Source organism: Mesocricetus auratus, unplaced genomic scaffold (assembly GCF_017639785.1).
Source record: "Mesocricetus auratus isolate SY011 unplaced genomic scaffold, BCM_Maur_2.0 Super-Scaffold_100003, whole genome shotgun sequence".
NCBI lineage: Eukaryota > Metazoa > Chordata > Mammalia > Rodentia > Cricetidae > Mesocricetus > Mesocricetus auratus.
This window is the reverse complement of record NW_024429188.1, coordinates 16,821,467-16,839,846: the sequence shown is the minus strand read 5'-3', so window position 1 is coordinate 16,839,846 and position 18,380 is coordinate 16,821,467. Positions and strand designations below refer to the sequence as shown.

Here is an 18,380-nt window from a genome sequence, read left to right as displayed (position 1 = left end):
CAATTGTCTGCCCAAGTTTGGAATAAAGTGAAGTAGTGGAATTATTTTTCAGGCTTGGTTATTACCATTTAGTATAAACCTGGAAGACTTGTTTTTCTGGGTGGAGAAATGTTTTCTCTACGTGAAGGTTTCATAATCACAATCAAGCAGGCCTAGTAGCCCTGGCATTTAAAGTGGCTCCTGTCTTTTATCTATGCCATGCTTACACCCTGGGAATGAGGACACGGAGCCAGCTGCTGAACTTCAACAGGATAACCAGTAGATTCTCTTTGATCTTCACTTTGCCATGATCCCATGCCTATTGATGCCCAGGACTTGACATGGAAATGCTTTGGATTTCATAATGTATTCCACATTATTACTTCCTTGTGATCTCAGCTAAGTTTTAAGCAGGTAAGCCAAAGGGAAAGAGGTACTTGATGAAGTTAGCCATGGAACTAGAGTTTAACATGTCTCCTGAGAAATGGAAAATGACAGCTCAAAACTTTGCCAAAGCAACAATGGGAGGATTAACCCCGCATAGTGGAGAATAGTCTTATAATTTTTTAAATTTGGAAGAGAAATTATTATTCTTAAATAAAGCTCATAAAGGCAAAGGCAAAGTTGCTTATTTGGAAAGAAAACTGTTGAACAGTTAAACAAGGAAATGAATTTTGTGAGCATTCTCTTGTAAGTAAAAGAAAGAATGGGGATGGGCAGCGGTGGTGCATGCCTTTAGTCCTAGCACGTGGGAGGCAGAGGCAGGAGGATCTCTCTGAGTTCCAGGCTAGCCTGGTCTACAGAGTAAGTTCCAGGACACGCAGGACTACACAGAGAAACCCTGTCTTGAAAAACAAACAAACAAACAAATAAATTAAAAACAAGAAAAAGAAAGGATGGAAAACATACTGATAGAATTGTCAGAAACAGTTACAAGTTCCAATATGTCTCCCATGGTTTCTAATTCTAGCCTCTTTTTTGTTACTGTAAAATCATAGTAACACACAGTGTATCTTTAACAGCTTTTAAGGAATATATTAACTGAAAGTCCAAGTTTTGATTTGGTCATAAAACGTTAGCAGAGCTAAGGTTTTCTAGGATTAATGAATAACATGTCTTTATTTAGTTTACTTAAAAAAATCATCCTAAAAAATCTGTTTACATATCTGTCCTCTCCAGGATTAACTTCATATTGGTTCAGCAGCTTGTTTACTGTTCTCTTCTGTTTCTTCTTCTGCTTTTTTTTTGTCTTCCCTTCTCAGTGCCCAACCCAAGTTCAAAGGCTGATGAGAGAGAAAATCTCATGAAGAGATTTTACTCTAGGGAAAGTTGCTCAGTGGATGGGATCTTGGTGCACGGGGAAAGATGTCAAGCTCCTCCTGGCTCCTTCTCAGCCTTGTTGCTGTAACTACTGCTCAGTCCATCATCGAGGAACAGGCCAAGACATTTTTAGACAAGTTTAACCAGGAAGCTGAAGACCTGTCTTATCAAAGTGCACTTGCTTCTTGGAATTATAACACCAATATTACTGAGGAGAATGCCCAAAAGATGGTGAGTTGTTTTGAGGCTACCTATGGGGTACTGATTGCTTATTAAAGATTAGAATTACTGCTTATAAGACTGGATAGGGAAATCATAGAAATCTCTGAAATGTGAGGTCAAAAGATTGCCTCTGTATCTCTGATCCTACTATTCCACATGACTAAATTCAATTGACCTTAAAGTTCATTTGGAAAATTGTTATGAATGAATTCTCGGACCAGATTCCAGAGACAATTCCAGAGATGAGTGGAAACGTTTGATAAAGTTACCATCACTATTCTCATTATACTTGGCATGCAAAGCATTCATGGAAATGTTTTAAGTTATTGAGTCAATAATTTTCTTTAGCCTATAATGCCAACAGGACTATCTGAGAACTACAAATGACATATTAACTGAAAAAATGCAAGTGGAGGTTTAGTGAAGGCAGCAGCTTAGTAATTAAGGTAACCATGGCTTAGGTGAAACTAGACTCGGGAATTCCTTCTTTCATTGTCACAGAGCTCTGAGGAATTTCCAAAGGTCACAGAAGAAAAGCTATAATTAAACCAGTCCTAAAAACTCTCAGCCTACTCTGGGAAAGCAGCATATTTTGCTTGACAAGTGCAAGGACTTAGAGTTATTTCTTTCTCACAGATCCTGAAGTGCCTTTTAAGTATATTTAAGTGGTGGAAAATTGAACAACTATTTAAGAAAATACTTTTTGTGTCCCCTAATGATTTCCTCCAAAACTGTAGCTTAGAAGCCTCATTCCTTTCAAATGTGTATTTAAATTACTGCCATTCATAGAACAGAGTGAATCTGAGGATTACTATCTCCTTTGGAATCCTAAGCTATTTTTCCAAAGTTCAAGGAGATTTTTGACAATCTAATGTTTACAAATGAGTTGCTTTTATTTGATCTCACATTTTGGTCTTACCCATGTTCTCTTTAGTGTAACATTTTTCTCAGTTTTTATGTGATTTTTGTTGGAGGTGGCCAAACCGTACTGTAGATTTTCTCAACTGAATGGTTCATGGTGAGACTAACAACATGCTTGAAAGCTGGCTAGCCTGGAGCTAGACTACTGACATCCAAATCCTGGCCCCACCACTTTTTAGCTGGGTGAACTTGAGTTCTAGATCTTAGTTACTTTTTGTTTTAGGATTTATTTTTAGTATTTTCAAACCATGCATGTGAGTGCAGATGCTCATGGAAGTCTGAGATGTGGGATACCCCAGGAGCTGAAGTTACAGGCTGTTGTATGTCACCACGCATAGATGCTGGGTACCAAACTTGCATCCTCTACGAGGGAAGTACACCCTCTTAACAAAACAGCCATCCTCCTGCCCAAATCTTAGTTAATTCACCTGTTAAAAATATGCTCATATATGCTCATCAGGTATACAAAAACATCAGAATGATACTTGATGCTTATAGGCTTAGGAGAAAAGGAAGACATTGTTGTTATTAGTGTAAGAGGGAGCTAGGATATTTGAAGGGCCTTCTTTTGACGGCCTACGTATGCAGAAGTCATATTATAGACTGTGATGTAACGATATTTGTTGAAAGCATCTTTGAGATTATTATGGTATTGGGGTTTGACTCAGTGGCACAGTGCAAAAAAAGGTAACATCATTTTTTAATTATACAGTTTGATTAGAGCAAAAAAGTAGAAATGGAAGACTATAAATTATCAGATGTTTTAAACTGGAGAAAACTGTATATACTTTGGGGGGAAAAGAACATTTAAACAAAAGAAAAATGACAAGCAACTCCGTATTCCCTTTGCCAGGAAGTGGTGAAGAAGGGCTTTTCAAAGCCCTCAGGTGAACTGGTGTGGGTTTACCTGCACAGGGAGGCAATTGTGTTCATCTTCCTATTCTCTCCTAGTTTCATGTGGAGAGATTCTCTTTATAGGCTAGGCAGTGGACAGGTATCACAGGAGTTCTAAGATGAGGTTCCTGAGATACACTGTGCTATACGGACAATGAGTGCACATAAGTAAGTATGAACTTGGGCCAAATAGTCTGGGTTCCGTTCCTCCTTTGAATCTTAGAAGCTGAAGGTCTCGATCAAGTGTCTTATTGAAAATAGATTTTTCTCCTCATATACTATATTCTGGTTACAGCCCGTCCCAGGCCCTCTACATATCCTCTCCTATCTGGATCTACTCCCTTTCTGTCTCTCATTAGAAAACAAACAGACTACTAAAAGATAATAATAAAATGAAATATGATAAGATAAAACAAAAACTAACATATCAGATTAGGACAAAACAAACAAACAGAAGGAAAAAAGCCCAAGAAAAGGCACAAGAAACACATATAACCCCAGAGACCCACTTGTTCACACACTCAGGGATCCCACACAAAAACACTAAACTGGAAGTTACAATATGTATGCAAAGAACCTGTGTGCGTGCGCGCACGCGCGTGTGTGTGTGTGTGTGAGAGAGAGAGAGAAAGAAAATGTATATATATAAGTAAAATAAAAATATTATAAAATTAAAAAACAAAGCAAAAAAAGGAAAAGTCCTGACACGACATTATGAGACAGATATCCTGCAAAGATGTCATTGTGTTTGTTTTCTGTTGACCATCCACCGCTGGGCATGAATCCTACCCTTAAGAGTAGTTTGTTTCCTCGGTGAACTTCCTTGGAGAAAATTAAATTTTCATTCGCCAGTGATTATCAATTGGAGATGGCTTCTGGGTTAGGTATGGGGGCTTGTGTCCACTTCTCCTTTCAGCTTTAGGACCCCATTTGGTGCAGCCCCATGCAGGTCTTGAGCATGTTGTTACAGACTATGTGAGTTCATATGTGCATCGAGCCTCTCCATTCCCTCTGGATCTTACACTTTTTCTGCCTCCTCTTCTTTAGAGTTCCCTGAGCTCTGGGTGATGGGGGATTTGTTGGAGACTTCCCTTTTTTCCCTTTTAGGAAGTCTCTCACTCTGTGCGTAATATTTGGCTGTAGGTCTCTATTTGTTCCCATCTAATTGAGTAAGTGTGTTAACTTCCTTCAGACCCATTTGACTCAGCTCTAAACAGAATACAATTATGATCACGGTATTAATAATATAGTATATACTATAAATGAATGCTGAATTTAGAAAATATATGAAGAGTGTGTGTTTGTGTGTAATTTGATACTGTACCAGGCATTTAGTTTGGCCCTCATCAAAAAATATTATTCATTGGGTTTGCATTTTGAAAAGTCTACTGTGTTACTGGTATCTCAAACGTGCAGGTTTTATTTTTAGATTTTTTTATGTGTAGTATGAAAATTTAAGCTGGAGCCTTGTGCATGCCAGGTAAGTATTCAGCGCTGAGACACATGCTCAGCTCAGGTGGTTTTGAATAAAGATTGCCCTGCAAAGGTCAGATTTGAAGGAAGCTAGATTCTTCCATTTCTGAGGATCTTCTGAGATTCACAGAACAGCTGCTGGGAAATAGGTTTCTGGGAAAAAGCCATCATGTTCCCTCCTTTGCCTGCTTCTTGGCCTTGTCAGTTGAGAATTCAAGGTCAAGAATTAAGAAATATCAACCTTTGTCTGTGTATTTTCACAGCAAGCCTTTCCTGGGCAAAGGGGAGAATGTGTTCCCATAAATTTCCATACTACAGACCTTACTCTGTTTTATCATAGTTCAACACTCATTCTTAGAAATGCACTGACATACAGAGTTAGAAACTGTGAGTTTGCTTTAATGAGACCATCTGATTGTCTAGTTTATCTTATGGGGGGAGTTAATGAAACATGAACTTCTTAGATAGAGAAAATAAATAGTTCTGGAATTTTCAGAGCTTAACATTTGCTTAGCAGGAACTGAGTTTTAACAGAAAACCAATAAAATACTTGAAATTACCATTGATATCCTTGAGGTCGTTAGGTTCTTCTGCTCTTAGTAGTGTGATGTATTTATTGCTTCAGGGAGACTTTGCAAATTTTGAAAAAAGTTCCCTCATAAAATAAGTATTTATAAAATTCCCAAAGAAGGTTTTTTTAGAAGATCACTAATGCTTAAGTATTTGATAAGAATAATCCTAACTGTAACAAAAACATTTATCACCAGAAGTTGTCATATATTATGGAATTACATGAATTGAAACTGATCTGGAAAATCCAAGTTGGCTGTAAGTTGGCAGTTACAGGGAGCTGATGAACCATAGGAAATAGTTTCAGATCAGAAAGGACCTAAAAGTCATTTTGGATTGTCTCCTGAAGACATTAACTAAATACACTTCCACTACCAAAATGATTAGCACAATGCTGGTGTTCAGACGTAAAGAAAAAAAGGAAGGGAGGGAGGGACCCTTCCCCTTCCCCCAAGATTAGTCAGATTAGTCTGAGAGGGCTGGGAGCTGCCGGAAACCTCACTGAAGGAAAAGTGTGACCTGGAACAGGAAAGGACAGAGTGTTGACAATTGCATTGGCCCAATCATTTTCTACCTGAAAGGCAATTCAGCTGGAAGCACAACCGAGATAAATTCAGAGTAAACAGAGAGAAGCTCTACTTACACCACAGGTGGTGAAGCTGATAAGACCTGTAAAACTTTAATCTAAAAAATGTGAGACATCGAAAAGTCTAAATAGGTTTGCAAAGCGTTTAAACAAATGCGTGGGTAGCAGCTCCACCTTTGGTTAAGGAAGTATGGCAAATTGCATTGATGGACTCAGGTCTTCATCCTTTCCCATAATAATGTCTAAGATCATGCCACTTTGCAGCGCCATCCCACTGCAGGTTCTGTGAGTGTGTCCTTCATCTTTTGTCTCGATTTGTGTTAAGCAGGACTGATGACAACAGTAGCTTAATGGGCTTGAACAATGGGGCTTGTCCTTCGCACCTTTGTCTTTGCCAAGAGAACATGTTTAGACTAGCCAGCTATTAAGTAGTTGCCCAAGCAGAAGCCAACTTCCAGAGTTGCATGCAAATCCAGCCAAGATCAGCAGAGGTGTCTGCCAACTCTGAGTTATTTTAGGCACATAAACAATAAACACTTATGCTATTGAGGCTTTTTGGCTGTTTCTTAGATAGTATTATTGCAATAGATAGTTAATATAGAACAAAAAATTAGATTGTATGACATTTGTGTGTCCATTCCCTATCATGGTGACATTACTGAGGGCCACCTTCTCTTTTCATATTGTCTCCTGAAGTAACTTTCAGGAGTCAGGATGTTGGGGTTACCAACCTACAGACCTGGCATAGTATGATGTTACTTAGATAATGTTGTAAATAAAAGAAGGTCCCAAACTATGATGCCCTAAAAGCTACCTACCTAGAATGTGGCAGGAACCAGAAAATAGGGATAAGGAAAAACTTGGCTCAAAACAGGCTTTTAAAGCTCCCTACATTTCTCTGCCATTATGTTATGTATGACTGATTCCATCCATAGTCTGGTCTTTTTATGTGACTTTTTAAGATTATGTCATTTCTGTTCAAGAAATAAAAGCAAAGATAGCCCTATTCCCTAATGGATTTGAATGAAAACTGGCAAGAAAATCATATATAATTCCACCAGGAGTTATTGGGTCCACGAAGTGTCTTAATTAGGGTTTCTGTTGCTGTGATAAAACACTGACCAAAAGCAACTTGGGGAAGAAAGGGTTTCCTTCATCACACTTGTCCAGGGAACCACCAGTGGAAGTCAGGGTAGGAAAACTCAGGACAGGAACTGGAAGCAGGAACTGAAGCAGAAGCCATGTAGGAATTCTGCTTACTGGCTTGCTCCTGGTGACTTGCTAAGTTTCTTTTTTAGATGCTCCAAGACCACCTACTCAGGGTGGGAAGACACCACCCACATTGTACTGGGCTCTTCCATAGCAAACATTAATCCAGAAAATGCTTCACAGACTTGCCTACAGTCCAGTCTAATGGGGGCACTCATTTACTCAGTTGATGTTCCTTCTTCCTAAACGACCCTAGCATCTATCAAGTTAACAACAATAACAAAAAACTAACCAAGACAATAATTAATTGACATAGCATGACACACATATTTTAGCTACTACATTCAGGTCACCATTACTTAACATATCTAGCTGAAAACTTCAGCACTGTCTGGACAATTGGAAATGTTTCCCAGGAAAGATGATTTTTCTGTTTGCATCCATGCCTCTGCATTAATAGGTTAGTTTAGAAGTGAATATTAAAAAAGCATTTGTTTTAAAAGCAGAAGTTTGTGGGTAGTTCAGAAATTCAGCGAAAATTAATCACAAGCTCTTGTAATATGTTGCACAACACATCTTTACTTCAGGAAATATAGATTCAGTATCCAGCAGTTAAAGGATAACTAATTGCTCCGTAAAATGACACTACTTTTTTGGCATGACACTTTCTTTGTAGTTTAAAGTGGTTTAATTTTTGAAATAAGATTCTTTGTAAAGCTTCCACAAAGGCACAGGTATAGGTATGAGTGCATGCGTGCGTGTTGCCATAGAGCCAAAGTTTTCATTCTCCACATATATCCACCTTATTTTTCAGACAGGGTCTTTTGTTGTTGTTTTGTTTGTTTGTTTGTTTGTTTTCTTTAGAGACAGAGTTTCTCTGTGTAACAGCTCTGGCTTTCCTGGAACTTGCTTTGTTGGAGAGGTTGGCCTTGAACTCACAGAGATTCCTCTGTCTCTGCCTCCTGAGTGCTGGTATTAAAGGTGTGCACTACCCACCCTAGCCTAGGTCTGTCTTTTTAACGGGTTCTGGAGAATAAAGTCGGGTCCTGATGTTTGCATGGCAAGCACTTTGCTTTCTAAGCCATCTCCTCAGCCCTTAAAACTCCCCTTTATTAGTTAATTCAACTCAATCCTGACCTTCCTGCACACAAAGACCTGGCGTTTTAGGGAGAAACAGGGACCTCCTAGCAACACTTTCAAAACGGGCATGCTTGGTTTTTAATAACAAGATGAGAAGCTCTGCAGTAGCATAGAATGTCTCTGGATCATTTTAATCTTAGAGAGAGCAAGAGGAGTCCAAAATTTAGCAGTAACTATAACAACTGCCCCCTTACTCCTGTCCATGTCCCTGAAGAGAGTTTTGAAGATTGCTTTGCAACTCTTTCTTGTTTTTTGTTGTTGTTTTAATCAGAAGTTATTTAGAGAGAGTAGGAGGCCAATGCTTATTCTCTTGGTGATGTCTAGGGTCCTTCAGGTTTTCGGCTAGGTCCTAGGGGATCTCTGGGAATACCCATTTTTGTTTCCTATTCCTGTCTTCAGGGTAATTCAGAGCCTGACAATGCTAAATAAACTGTTAGTCTCCATCTCAGCAAAGAATGTTGACTTAATCCTTGTCTCTAATGGTTCCACACCATGCTTCATGACACATATAATACCTGTATGTGAGAACAAGAGTCAGTGAAGCATCATTGAGACACAAGAAAACTAGAAATCAGGGCTGAGTACTTTTTCCCCCAGAAGAAAAAAGTAAAACAAACAAACAAAACAAGCCTGGTGGTGGTGGCACACACCTTTAATCCCAGCACTCAGGAGGCTGTGGCAGGCGGATCTCTTTGAGTTCGAAGCCAGGCTGGTCTACAAATCGAGCTCCAGGACAGCTAGGGCTACACAGAGAAAGACTGTATTGAAAAACAAAATGAAACAAAACAGCAGCTACAACAAATAACCAAAAACATAAAAGTAAAAAAACAAAGTTTTCAAATGTTCAGAAACTTAAAATGTCAACTCTTTTGTACAAAATGTAGAAAAGTTTTGGAGTTCTAGAATGGCATGACAGGATTCATATAACATGTGTTACTTACTCCGGTGAATAACATATTTATTTTTAATGCTGCAAGTCTCTGGGTATGTTTAAAAGGTAACCAGGGTAGCTTTGTTGTCAGAGCCTGACATGGCTTTGAGGGCCATATCTGGAAAGCAGCCCAGCATATGGGGCTTGAGGGTGGAACTTTTCCTTGGAGATTGCTGGACTGCAAGGTCCCAGAGCTAAGGTTCTCTTCAGCTTTTCATTTCTTGTCTTCAGAGGACTTCCACAGGTGTAGGGTTGAAAGGTTGCCAATAGTCTAGCTCCATCGGTGAGCTCTAGAAAAATAGAAAATAAGATAGCAGTGCTTTATATCTCAAGCAACTTATCAGAAGAAGAAACTCGTCTTGTCTGTGCCTCACAATTTTTCTGTGTTATATTATAGCATATAAATGCTTCATAGGCCTCAAAAATTATGATAGTTCTTCATCAAAAGCAGGGATCAACACTCTTTTTAGTAAATGGTCCAGCAGTGAATCTTCTTGGCCTCTTGGGCCTTACAGTTTCTTCATAAGCACCCAGCCTCACAGTTGTGCAGAGAAAGCAGCCATAGACAGTATGGCAGAAATGGATGGGTGGCTTACCAATTAAACTTTATTGAAGAAAGAACAGGTGATACCTGAGCTTGGCCCAAGGGCTATAATTTATCAGCCCTGATTAAAGGATGAAGCACTGATTTATAATTTTGAAAATAAATAAATATAGGTCATAAAGACTTGCCTAGGAAATAAGAAGTTTATATAGTACTAATTCTATATACTTATATTAATAACCTGGCTAACTAGATTCTTTTTCTTCACTCCAGAATATGGTGGGTTTTTACTTCACTATCTTTTAAATTAATTTTTAAATGATAGCATACAAGGTAGCATTTTTCCATGCACACTTTGTTCATATTCAATGCCCACTCTCCTATACTGTTCTCTTGCTTGACTCTGTCTTCCCTGCAGAGGGCCTTCTTCTGCTTTTATGTCTCTTTCCTCTTTTCTTTTCACTTCTCTTAACATGGATTTTTCTCCCCTGCCATGGTCTCCTTTACACACACACACACACACACACACACACACACACACACACACGGGGTGGGGGGAGGGTAGCTAAAGAGAGAAAGAGAGAAGGAGCTAGAGAAAGATCTAGGTTCACACAAAAGAAAATATGTGCTATTTGATAAAATTATTGCCTAAATAAAAGTGACACAATTTGGGTATGGGAACACTAGATCTATGTCCTAAGGCAAAAGCTCACATGCAGACATTTAAAACCAGAAAGAAATTATCAGATTTAATTTACACAGACTATGTTTTTGAACATTTAAAAGCAGAATTTAGTGGTTTATACTTGTAGTCCTTGTAACTGCAAGGAAGTCTCATGGAATATAAATACAGTATTCATTACAGTTTTAGATGGAAGTCAGAGAGTGAATGTCCTCTGGTTGTTCCAAAAACGTGTCTTGTCCCCAAACCCCTGTGGGTGTCTATAGAAAACTTGGCTGTTTCAGTTTTTTCTTCTCTGCTTTTGTACAGAGGGTGTGTGTAAAGCTATTTAATTCATCCCAGCTTACTCCTTGAAGATGAGGAGCTATATAAGCTGCTGTCTAAGCTTTGCTTCATACATCAGTCAGGTCCATAATTTGCATGTAGCCAGCAGCCACTGTCTAAGCAATTGAGTAATTGTATATGAACTGCCTTTGAGTCTGCATAACAGCTATGTTGTCTATTTTATTTAGGCTCAGGAGCCTTAGAGGGAGGATATGGAAAAAACTGTGAAATAAAATGTAAAAGAATAGCTTGGGAAAGAGCATTATTCAGGAGGCAAAATGCAAGTCAAGTTAAAAGAACTTTTAAGTCTCATAATGTGTAACACACACACACACACACACACACACACACACACACACACACACACTTGTTCTACAGTTTTTGTGGGCCAGGAGTGCAGATATGTTTCTTCTCTTTCTAGGTCTCATCAGGATGCATTGAAGGTTCTGTCTAGAACTTGTGGATCCAATCTCACTGCCAAGCTAGGTGTGGCTAGGGCTGACATTAAGATCTTTGCACACTGCTGAAGTGAGGTTCTCAGTTTTCTGCAGGATGTTAGTCAGAATGATGGGTTGACTGCCAGCTCCAATACCTTGCTGTGGTTAATAGATAAAAATAGTGACACAATGATTTTCCATCACATAGGACTTAAAAAAAAACTCAAAAGGAGCCAAATGGTTTTTCAAATCATTCTACAGCTATCCACCTCCACCTCCTTCATGGCTGCTTAAGTCTTATCTCCTCTAAGAATACTTGAATAAATTTGAACCCCTATTTGATTTTTACCTTCTTATTACAGAAATGGATTGGTTCAAATTTTATTATAGACTTGTGTTTCACTGAGAAATCATTCTTGATATATATCCTACTCATCTTATACAACCCTAAACAACTTAAGAATGAGGATTTTTTCTCTATGCACAATAAAATAGCATTTATTAAATGCTTAGGATGTGTCAAGCACTCTGGGAACACTTTATATGTGTTAACTGCTGTCATCCTTACAAGAATCCTTTAGTCACAATCACACCACTAGAATTGCTTAATCATGTGAAAGATTATTTGCCCAAAATCACACAGCTTGCCAGAAGTGTCTGACTCCAGGAGTGGAGCCCACATGCCACCTCTTTGTGTGCTCCAAAGCAGTCTCCCATAGAAAGCAGTTGTTCCTTTTATTCTTTGACAAATGGAAGTGACGCTGTGCATTGAGAGACTGTGTTAGAGAAGTCCATCCTGCTTATTGTCAAGATGGGGCTGCTGCAGGGAGGCAGGGGGATCCCAGAATCATCATCACCTGTTTGGTGACTTCTGTTGCTGTCAGAAAATCGTCACCCTACCAAAAATGGCCCTGCTCCAGGAAGCCTTCCTTTGAGATCCCAATGTAAGGCCAAAATCCCTGCACTAAACCAGGGCACCCAGGAGCTCTCTTTGATCTGGTTCTCATTTCTCATGGTTCCGGTGGTCACAAGGGACTGTGTTCCCATTGTGTCTGTCTACTCTGAGATCTGCAAGGTTCTCCTTTTAGACCATTCATCCCTGAATCTTTAGCCAACTTTCCCACGTCATAGCACCAAGGCCATAAGTTCCAGGGCCTCACAGTGTGAATTATCTGTGAGAATTTACTTCCAGTTCTTGGGACAGGACCCTTGGGAAAACTAGGCACTGGGCCAGAAAGAAAGTGGCCCAAGAGTGGCCTGATTACTTTTAACCTAAACCTTGACCCTTAGCAAAGTAAGGGACTAAGCCACGCAGGAAGTAGTAGATGTTTCACCAGATGTTCTTTGGACTATATCTTCTGTCTAACTTTATTTTATTTATTTTTCAGAATGAGGCTGCTGCCAAATGGTCTGCCTTTTATGAAGAGCAGTCTAAGCTTGCCAAAAATTACTCACTACAAGAAGTTCAGAATCTTACCATCAAGCGTCAACTGCAGGCCCTTCAGCAGAGTGGGTCTTCGGCTCTCTCAGCGGACAAGAACAAACAGGTGTGTTTGTGAACATGCTAGTTTTGCTCTCAAGAGTTGAAATGTGTGAGAAGAAATACATACTTACAGCTTACATGGATGAGTTCCTTACCTGCAAAGATAGTAATACCAGCTCTGTGTCTAGGTAGGGTTACTATAAAACTTATGATCCAAATTAAAATCTTCTTGAGGGTGAAAGACAACACTTGGGTTCTGATCAGCACAGAAGTGAACAGGTATATGACATTTTGCACACTGTGTTCTGCACTGACTGAGCCAGTCTAGGACTATACTAGAGCAATGTTCTTTTTTGTTTGGTTTTTCTTATTTCTGAATGCCTTGGTTAGTTCATATCAGCCTCACTCTTGATAAAGCCCCCAATCTTTTGTGTCAAAATAGCTGTAAAAAAAAACGACACATTAAAAAACATTCAATGCTGAGATGATTTCAAGAATTCTTACATTTACCCAGTTAAAATACCATCTCTCATTCCATGCCCCTAGTTCAGGGGCCAGCAAACTTGAAAGCAAGCTGTAAAAAGACATAAAATAAATATCTTAGGTTTTGCAGGCCATATTGTCTGTGTCACAACAAGTCAGTTCTGCCATCAGAGCAGGAAGTCAGCCATAGATAATACATAGATGAATGGAGATGGCTGTCTTCCAACAAAGCTTTATGAAAACACACAGAAGACCCCTGCTCTAGCCTATTGAAATATTTTTATCTAAAACATGCAGTTCTTTCACATCAAAGTTTCCTTTCTCAGTTGCTTGTCCTCTGGAACTATGTATGTCTTAATCTGCATTTATAAAAATAAAAGCTCATGATAAGAACAGAGATAAAGCCATATGGGATTTGTTCCTACAAGTTGATATTTGTTATTCTACATTCCTTGGATTTAATTATTCCACTAAGTTATTAATCTACCTTATCTTGTCTTGTCTGTGTTTCTCTGTTTTTTAAACAAAGACTCCATGAGAAATCTTGCCCATCTGAATGTAGACAGCCTACTGTAGTCTATATGGATCTTAGACATTTTCATTTTAAAAGAGCTCCAAATAATTACATTGCATAGCCAGGATTGAAAACCACTAAAGTGCAAGTAAGAGCTTTAATTGTGTGAGAACAGAGGAGAGTTCAGGATGCATGGAGAGAAGGGAGGGGAAGTTGAAATAACAGAGAAAGAGACCATGAGGGATTTTGTGCTAAGGTGGATGTATCGCCTTGGACTATGGGATCTTGTGGAAATTTTAAGCATGGGCTTTAGCTCATGTTTTCAAGACAAAGAGTTTGTAGCAGAGTAAAAGAATAATACATGACAGTGTTAGGAGAAATCTAGCATTTTAATGAATGGTGTGAAAGAATCAGTAATCCCTTCTTTTCTCTTTCCTTTCTTCCCTCCTTCTCTTTCATTTCTTTTTTTGTTTGTTTGTTTGTTTTTTGTTTTTGTTTTTCAAGGCAGGGTTTCTCTGTGGCTTTGGAGGCTGTTCTGGAACTAGCTCTTGTAGACCAGGCTGGCCTTGAACTCACAGAGATCCGCCTGCCTCTGCCTCCCGAGTGCTGGGATTAAAGGCACACACTATCACCGCCCGGCCTCTTTCATTTCTTTCTCTTTTCTTCCTGTGTTTCCAACCCACTATGAATCAACTCGTGGTTTCCTGCTTAGATATAATGGGTCTATTGAGTTTTACAAAAGTCCTATAGAAGTTTATTCTTTCCATTCCTGTATTTATCTTGGAGTGGAAATAAACCTTTTGCTGACTTGCACCTACTGGTGCCCTTGAGCAGCTCGGCTTTATCCAGAATCTTCACTTCCTTGTACCTACAGGGTAAAGTTTAAATTCTTTATTGGGGCATAGATAGCCCCTTGTGATCTGGATCCCAGGTATCTCTCCATTCTCGTGGCCTCCATTCCCTTCAGTGAGCACTGTCACTGGAGTCCTAATAATCTCACCACTTGTTAAAAATGACTTGCCTTTCACACCTTAGGGTCTGCCTTCTCTTTTCCTTTACCTGACAAATTTCTACTTCTGGAACATGCAACTCTACCTCTATGAAGCCATTTCTGAATCTCCAGGTTACAAGTCTCCCGTATTCTACCCTGCCTAACTCCTTAGCTCACACTGCCACATCACTTTCTGGTGACAGTTCCAGTTCCTGCCACTCCCTTATGTTGAGACCCATTTCATGACCATCTTATTCCATGACTTGGGGGACTTTGAAGGTCAGGAACTTGCTTGGTTCAGAATTATCAGAACACAAGACGTAGTGGAATCGTAATAGTGGAATGCTAAAAGGAAACAGAAGCACAATCTTTATGCGTGCGTGAGAAATGTGCCTGGGAGTTTTGGAAGACATTTTTATTTTAGTTAATCTATAAGTATTTATCTCAAGTTCTCAAGATTCTGTGCTAGTTGACAGCACAGACAATTACATAAGCTATTTGTTCTCTATACATAGGAGCATGCTTGGCAAAGAAGACTTGAGTTGCTATATTTTTGAGGTATTTAAAAATCCTTTGACCATGTGAACTCATGAGCACAGAAATTAAAGCAGCAAAAACAGGGTCAACATGGGTCTGCAGCAGGTCCTCTGTGTATATATCAGCTTTTAGCTTAGTATTTTTATGGGACTTCTGGGTGTGAGAACGAATGGATCTCTGATTCATGTGCCTGCACTTGGGACTCTTTTCCTCTTGTTGGGTTGCCATGTCCAACTTTGATACAATAGTTTCTGCTTCATCATATTATATTTTATTCTGTCTTCTTTGCTTGTTGTTGCTCAGAAGCCTGTTCTTTTATAGTGAGAGACAGAAAGGGAGTGAATCTAGAGAAGTGGGGAGAAACTGGAAGGAGTAGAGGGACAGGAAACTATAATGAGGATAGATTGTATGAGAAAATAATCTATTTTAAGTAAAAGTGAAAAAAGTCCATGACCAAATTGATATCTTTATGCTATCATCCATTATAGTACATTTCTATGCATATCACTATTTTTTTTGGTTTTATGAGACAGGGTTTCTCTGTATTGTTTTGGAGGCTGTAGGTTCAGCCCGGCCTCGAACTCACAGAGATCCGCCTGTCTCTGCCTCCCGAGTGCTGGGATTAAAGGCATGCGCCACCACCACCCGGCGCATATCACTATTTATTATGTTTGATTTGCAGTTGAACACAATTCTGAACACCATGAGCACCATTTACAGTACTGGAAAAGTTTGCAACCCAAAGAATCCACAAGAATGCTTATTACTTGAACCAGGTAGGTTATTTGTTTACAGTAGTAGTTATAAAATTTATATTTTCTTCCAAATTATAAGAATGAGATAGAGTTTTTAATGTGTGATATATATTCATGTGTGTGCAGGTATGCATGTATGCACAAGTGCACATGGTTGTAGAGGTCAGAGGACAACCTCAAGTGTCATTCCTCAGTAACCATTAACAGTTTTCTTTGAGACAGCGTCTCTCCCTGGATTGGAACTCACCAAGTGGATAGTGTGGTTTGTCAGCAAGCCCAAGGGATCTTTAGGTCTGTGTTTCCTCAGGGCTGGAATTAGAAGTGTATACCACCACACCTGACTTTTAATGTGAATTCTTGGAATCGAACTCAGGCCCTCATGCTTGTACAAAAACGTTTTCTGGGCTGAGTCATTTCTTCAGTCTGAGATAGATCTTTGACAATGACACAGTGTTCTTCAGATGGATAATCAAAAGTTGATACCATTCTAAAGTGTTTCAGTTCACAGATTCTCCTTTTAAAAAGATGTGTACTTATTTTAATTTTATGTATGTGTGAATGCATGTATTATACATAGTGTAGGTGTGTGTGCAGATATGTATGCCCATGTACTTTTAGAGGTCAGAGGAAGATGTTGGGTGTCTTGCTCTATTATTTTCTGCTTTATTCCCATGAGACAAGCTCTCACTGAGCCTGGAGCCAAACTGGCAGCCAGCAAGTCCCAGCAATCCTTCTGCCTCTGTCCCTCGCAGCACTGGGGTTGTGTGTTTATTTTTGAGATTGTAGTTCAATTACAACATTTCTTTTTTCTTTCCTCCCTTTATACCTTCCACAGACCCTCGCCAACCTCCTTCAACACTCAGCTTTTTTACTCAGTTCTGGGGATTTAGACTCAGGTCCTCCTGTTTGTGAGCCATCACTCTTGTTCTCTGAGACGTATCTACAGCCCGTCAGAGACACACTTTTAACTTAAAAAAATGAAATTGCATTTCCCCCCCTCTGCAGATATGCATTTGGATCTAATAATAAGTACAAAGATACTAACCATGACATTTTGTTTAATGACCTGGATGTCTGCCAACCTTTTAATTCCTTAAAGTCTCTATATATGTAAACACAAGTTATTTGTATTATAAATACAAACACTTTGCATTCATGTTTATTTTCCTTTGGGACGACAGGTTTGGATGACATAATGGCTACAAGTACAGACTACAATGAGAGGCTCTGGGCTTGGGAAGGCTGGAGAGCTGAGGTCGGCAAGCAGCTGAGGCCATTATATGAAGAGTATGTGGTCCTGAAAAATGAGATGGCAAGAGCAAACAGTAAGTTCCCTGCTTTGCCTAAGTCCTTCTGCTTTCCATGGGGGAGGGTGTTATAGTAGTATTTCTCATTTAGCACTGAGCTTGCCCTGTAATGTTTGGATGCCCCTAAATTAACAATCATTTACTTAAAGGTTCAGGTTATTGGTCTCAAGGAGCCACTGGGACATTTAAAAAGGTGCACTGAAACTCTATCGTTTAAAGAGCTTTTGGATGAGATTCAACTATGTGATCTCAAATGAATTATCTAGGGCTTAGGAATTATTAATTATTCATAGAGGTCTAAGACCCTCAGTGGTATCTAAGGAGATCTGATTTTCTGGTAAACAGAAACTGTTTTCAGTCTTGTTTACTTGGTAACAGTCCTTCTGTTTACCTGGCTAAAGTCCTTCTGTTTAGGACAGTGTCACCAGCACTGCCATGGGTGGGGGGAGCTTTAGACCTAACACTTCGGATTAACAAGGTTAAAGATCACATGTACAATAAGAGGACTACAGTGAAAAATAACCTAAAGCATTTATGACTTTTACAAAATGAACACATTATCATTGCTCTTGTCAAGGCAAAAAAAAAAAAAATAAAGGGTAGCTATGTGAAATGTTAACTTGTGTCCCTATAAACAATTTGCCACATATGTAACATAACATCATGCTGTGTGACCTAAAAGATACACACTAAGTTTTATTTATAAAAACCAGAGGTTATACGGGTCTTTTGCAGACAACCATAGTGGCTGTGAATGCATGAGAACAGTACTGTCATGTCCAGAAATCATGGTTTCACTCCAGTCCTATCTGACCTCTGCCTCTTAAAATGTATTTCAGCCTACTCTTCGGAAGTGGTTTCTGAGCCTTGGATCTGGGACCAGTTAGAGAAAGGAGTGGGGGATGGATATGATGAAATAGGTTGTGTGAAATTTTCAAGGAATTAATCGACTATATTTAAAAAGCACCATTTAGAGTGGTCACAATATCACATGGTTTCTGAGCTTATTAAACCAGTCAATCTATTTAAACTCCCGAGGAACAACTGCTTAATGGAATTAGCAAGTCTTGTCTTCCAT

At 39.2% G+C, this 18,380-nt stretch overlaps 1 protein-coding gene across 1 annotated transcript in view; it reads left to right on the top strand.

The window, feature by feature from the left end:
- The first annotated feature begins 234 nt into the window (after nt 1-234).
- Ace2 (angiotensin converting enzyme 2) overlaps nt 235-18,380 on the top strand; it is a 47,064-nt gene continuing 28,918 nt past the window's right edge. The window contains exons 1-5 of the mRNA XM_005074209.3: nt 235-393; nt 1,242-1,530; nt 12,621-12,779; nt 15,923-16,016; nt 17,177-17,320. Coding sequence (XP_005074266.1) covers nt 1,345-1,530; nt 12,621-12,779; nt 15,923-16,016; nt 17,177-17,320 — 583 coding nt within the window. The 5' untranslated portion in view covers nt 235-393; nt 1,242-1,344. The remainder of the gene's footprint in view (nt 394-1,241; nt 1,531-12,620; nt 12,780-15,922; nt 16,017-17,176; nt 17,321-18,380) is intronic.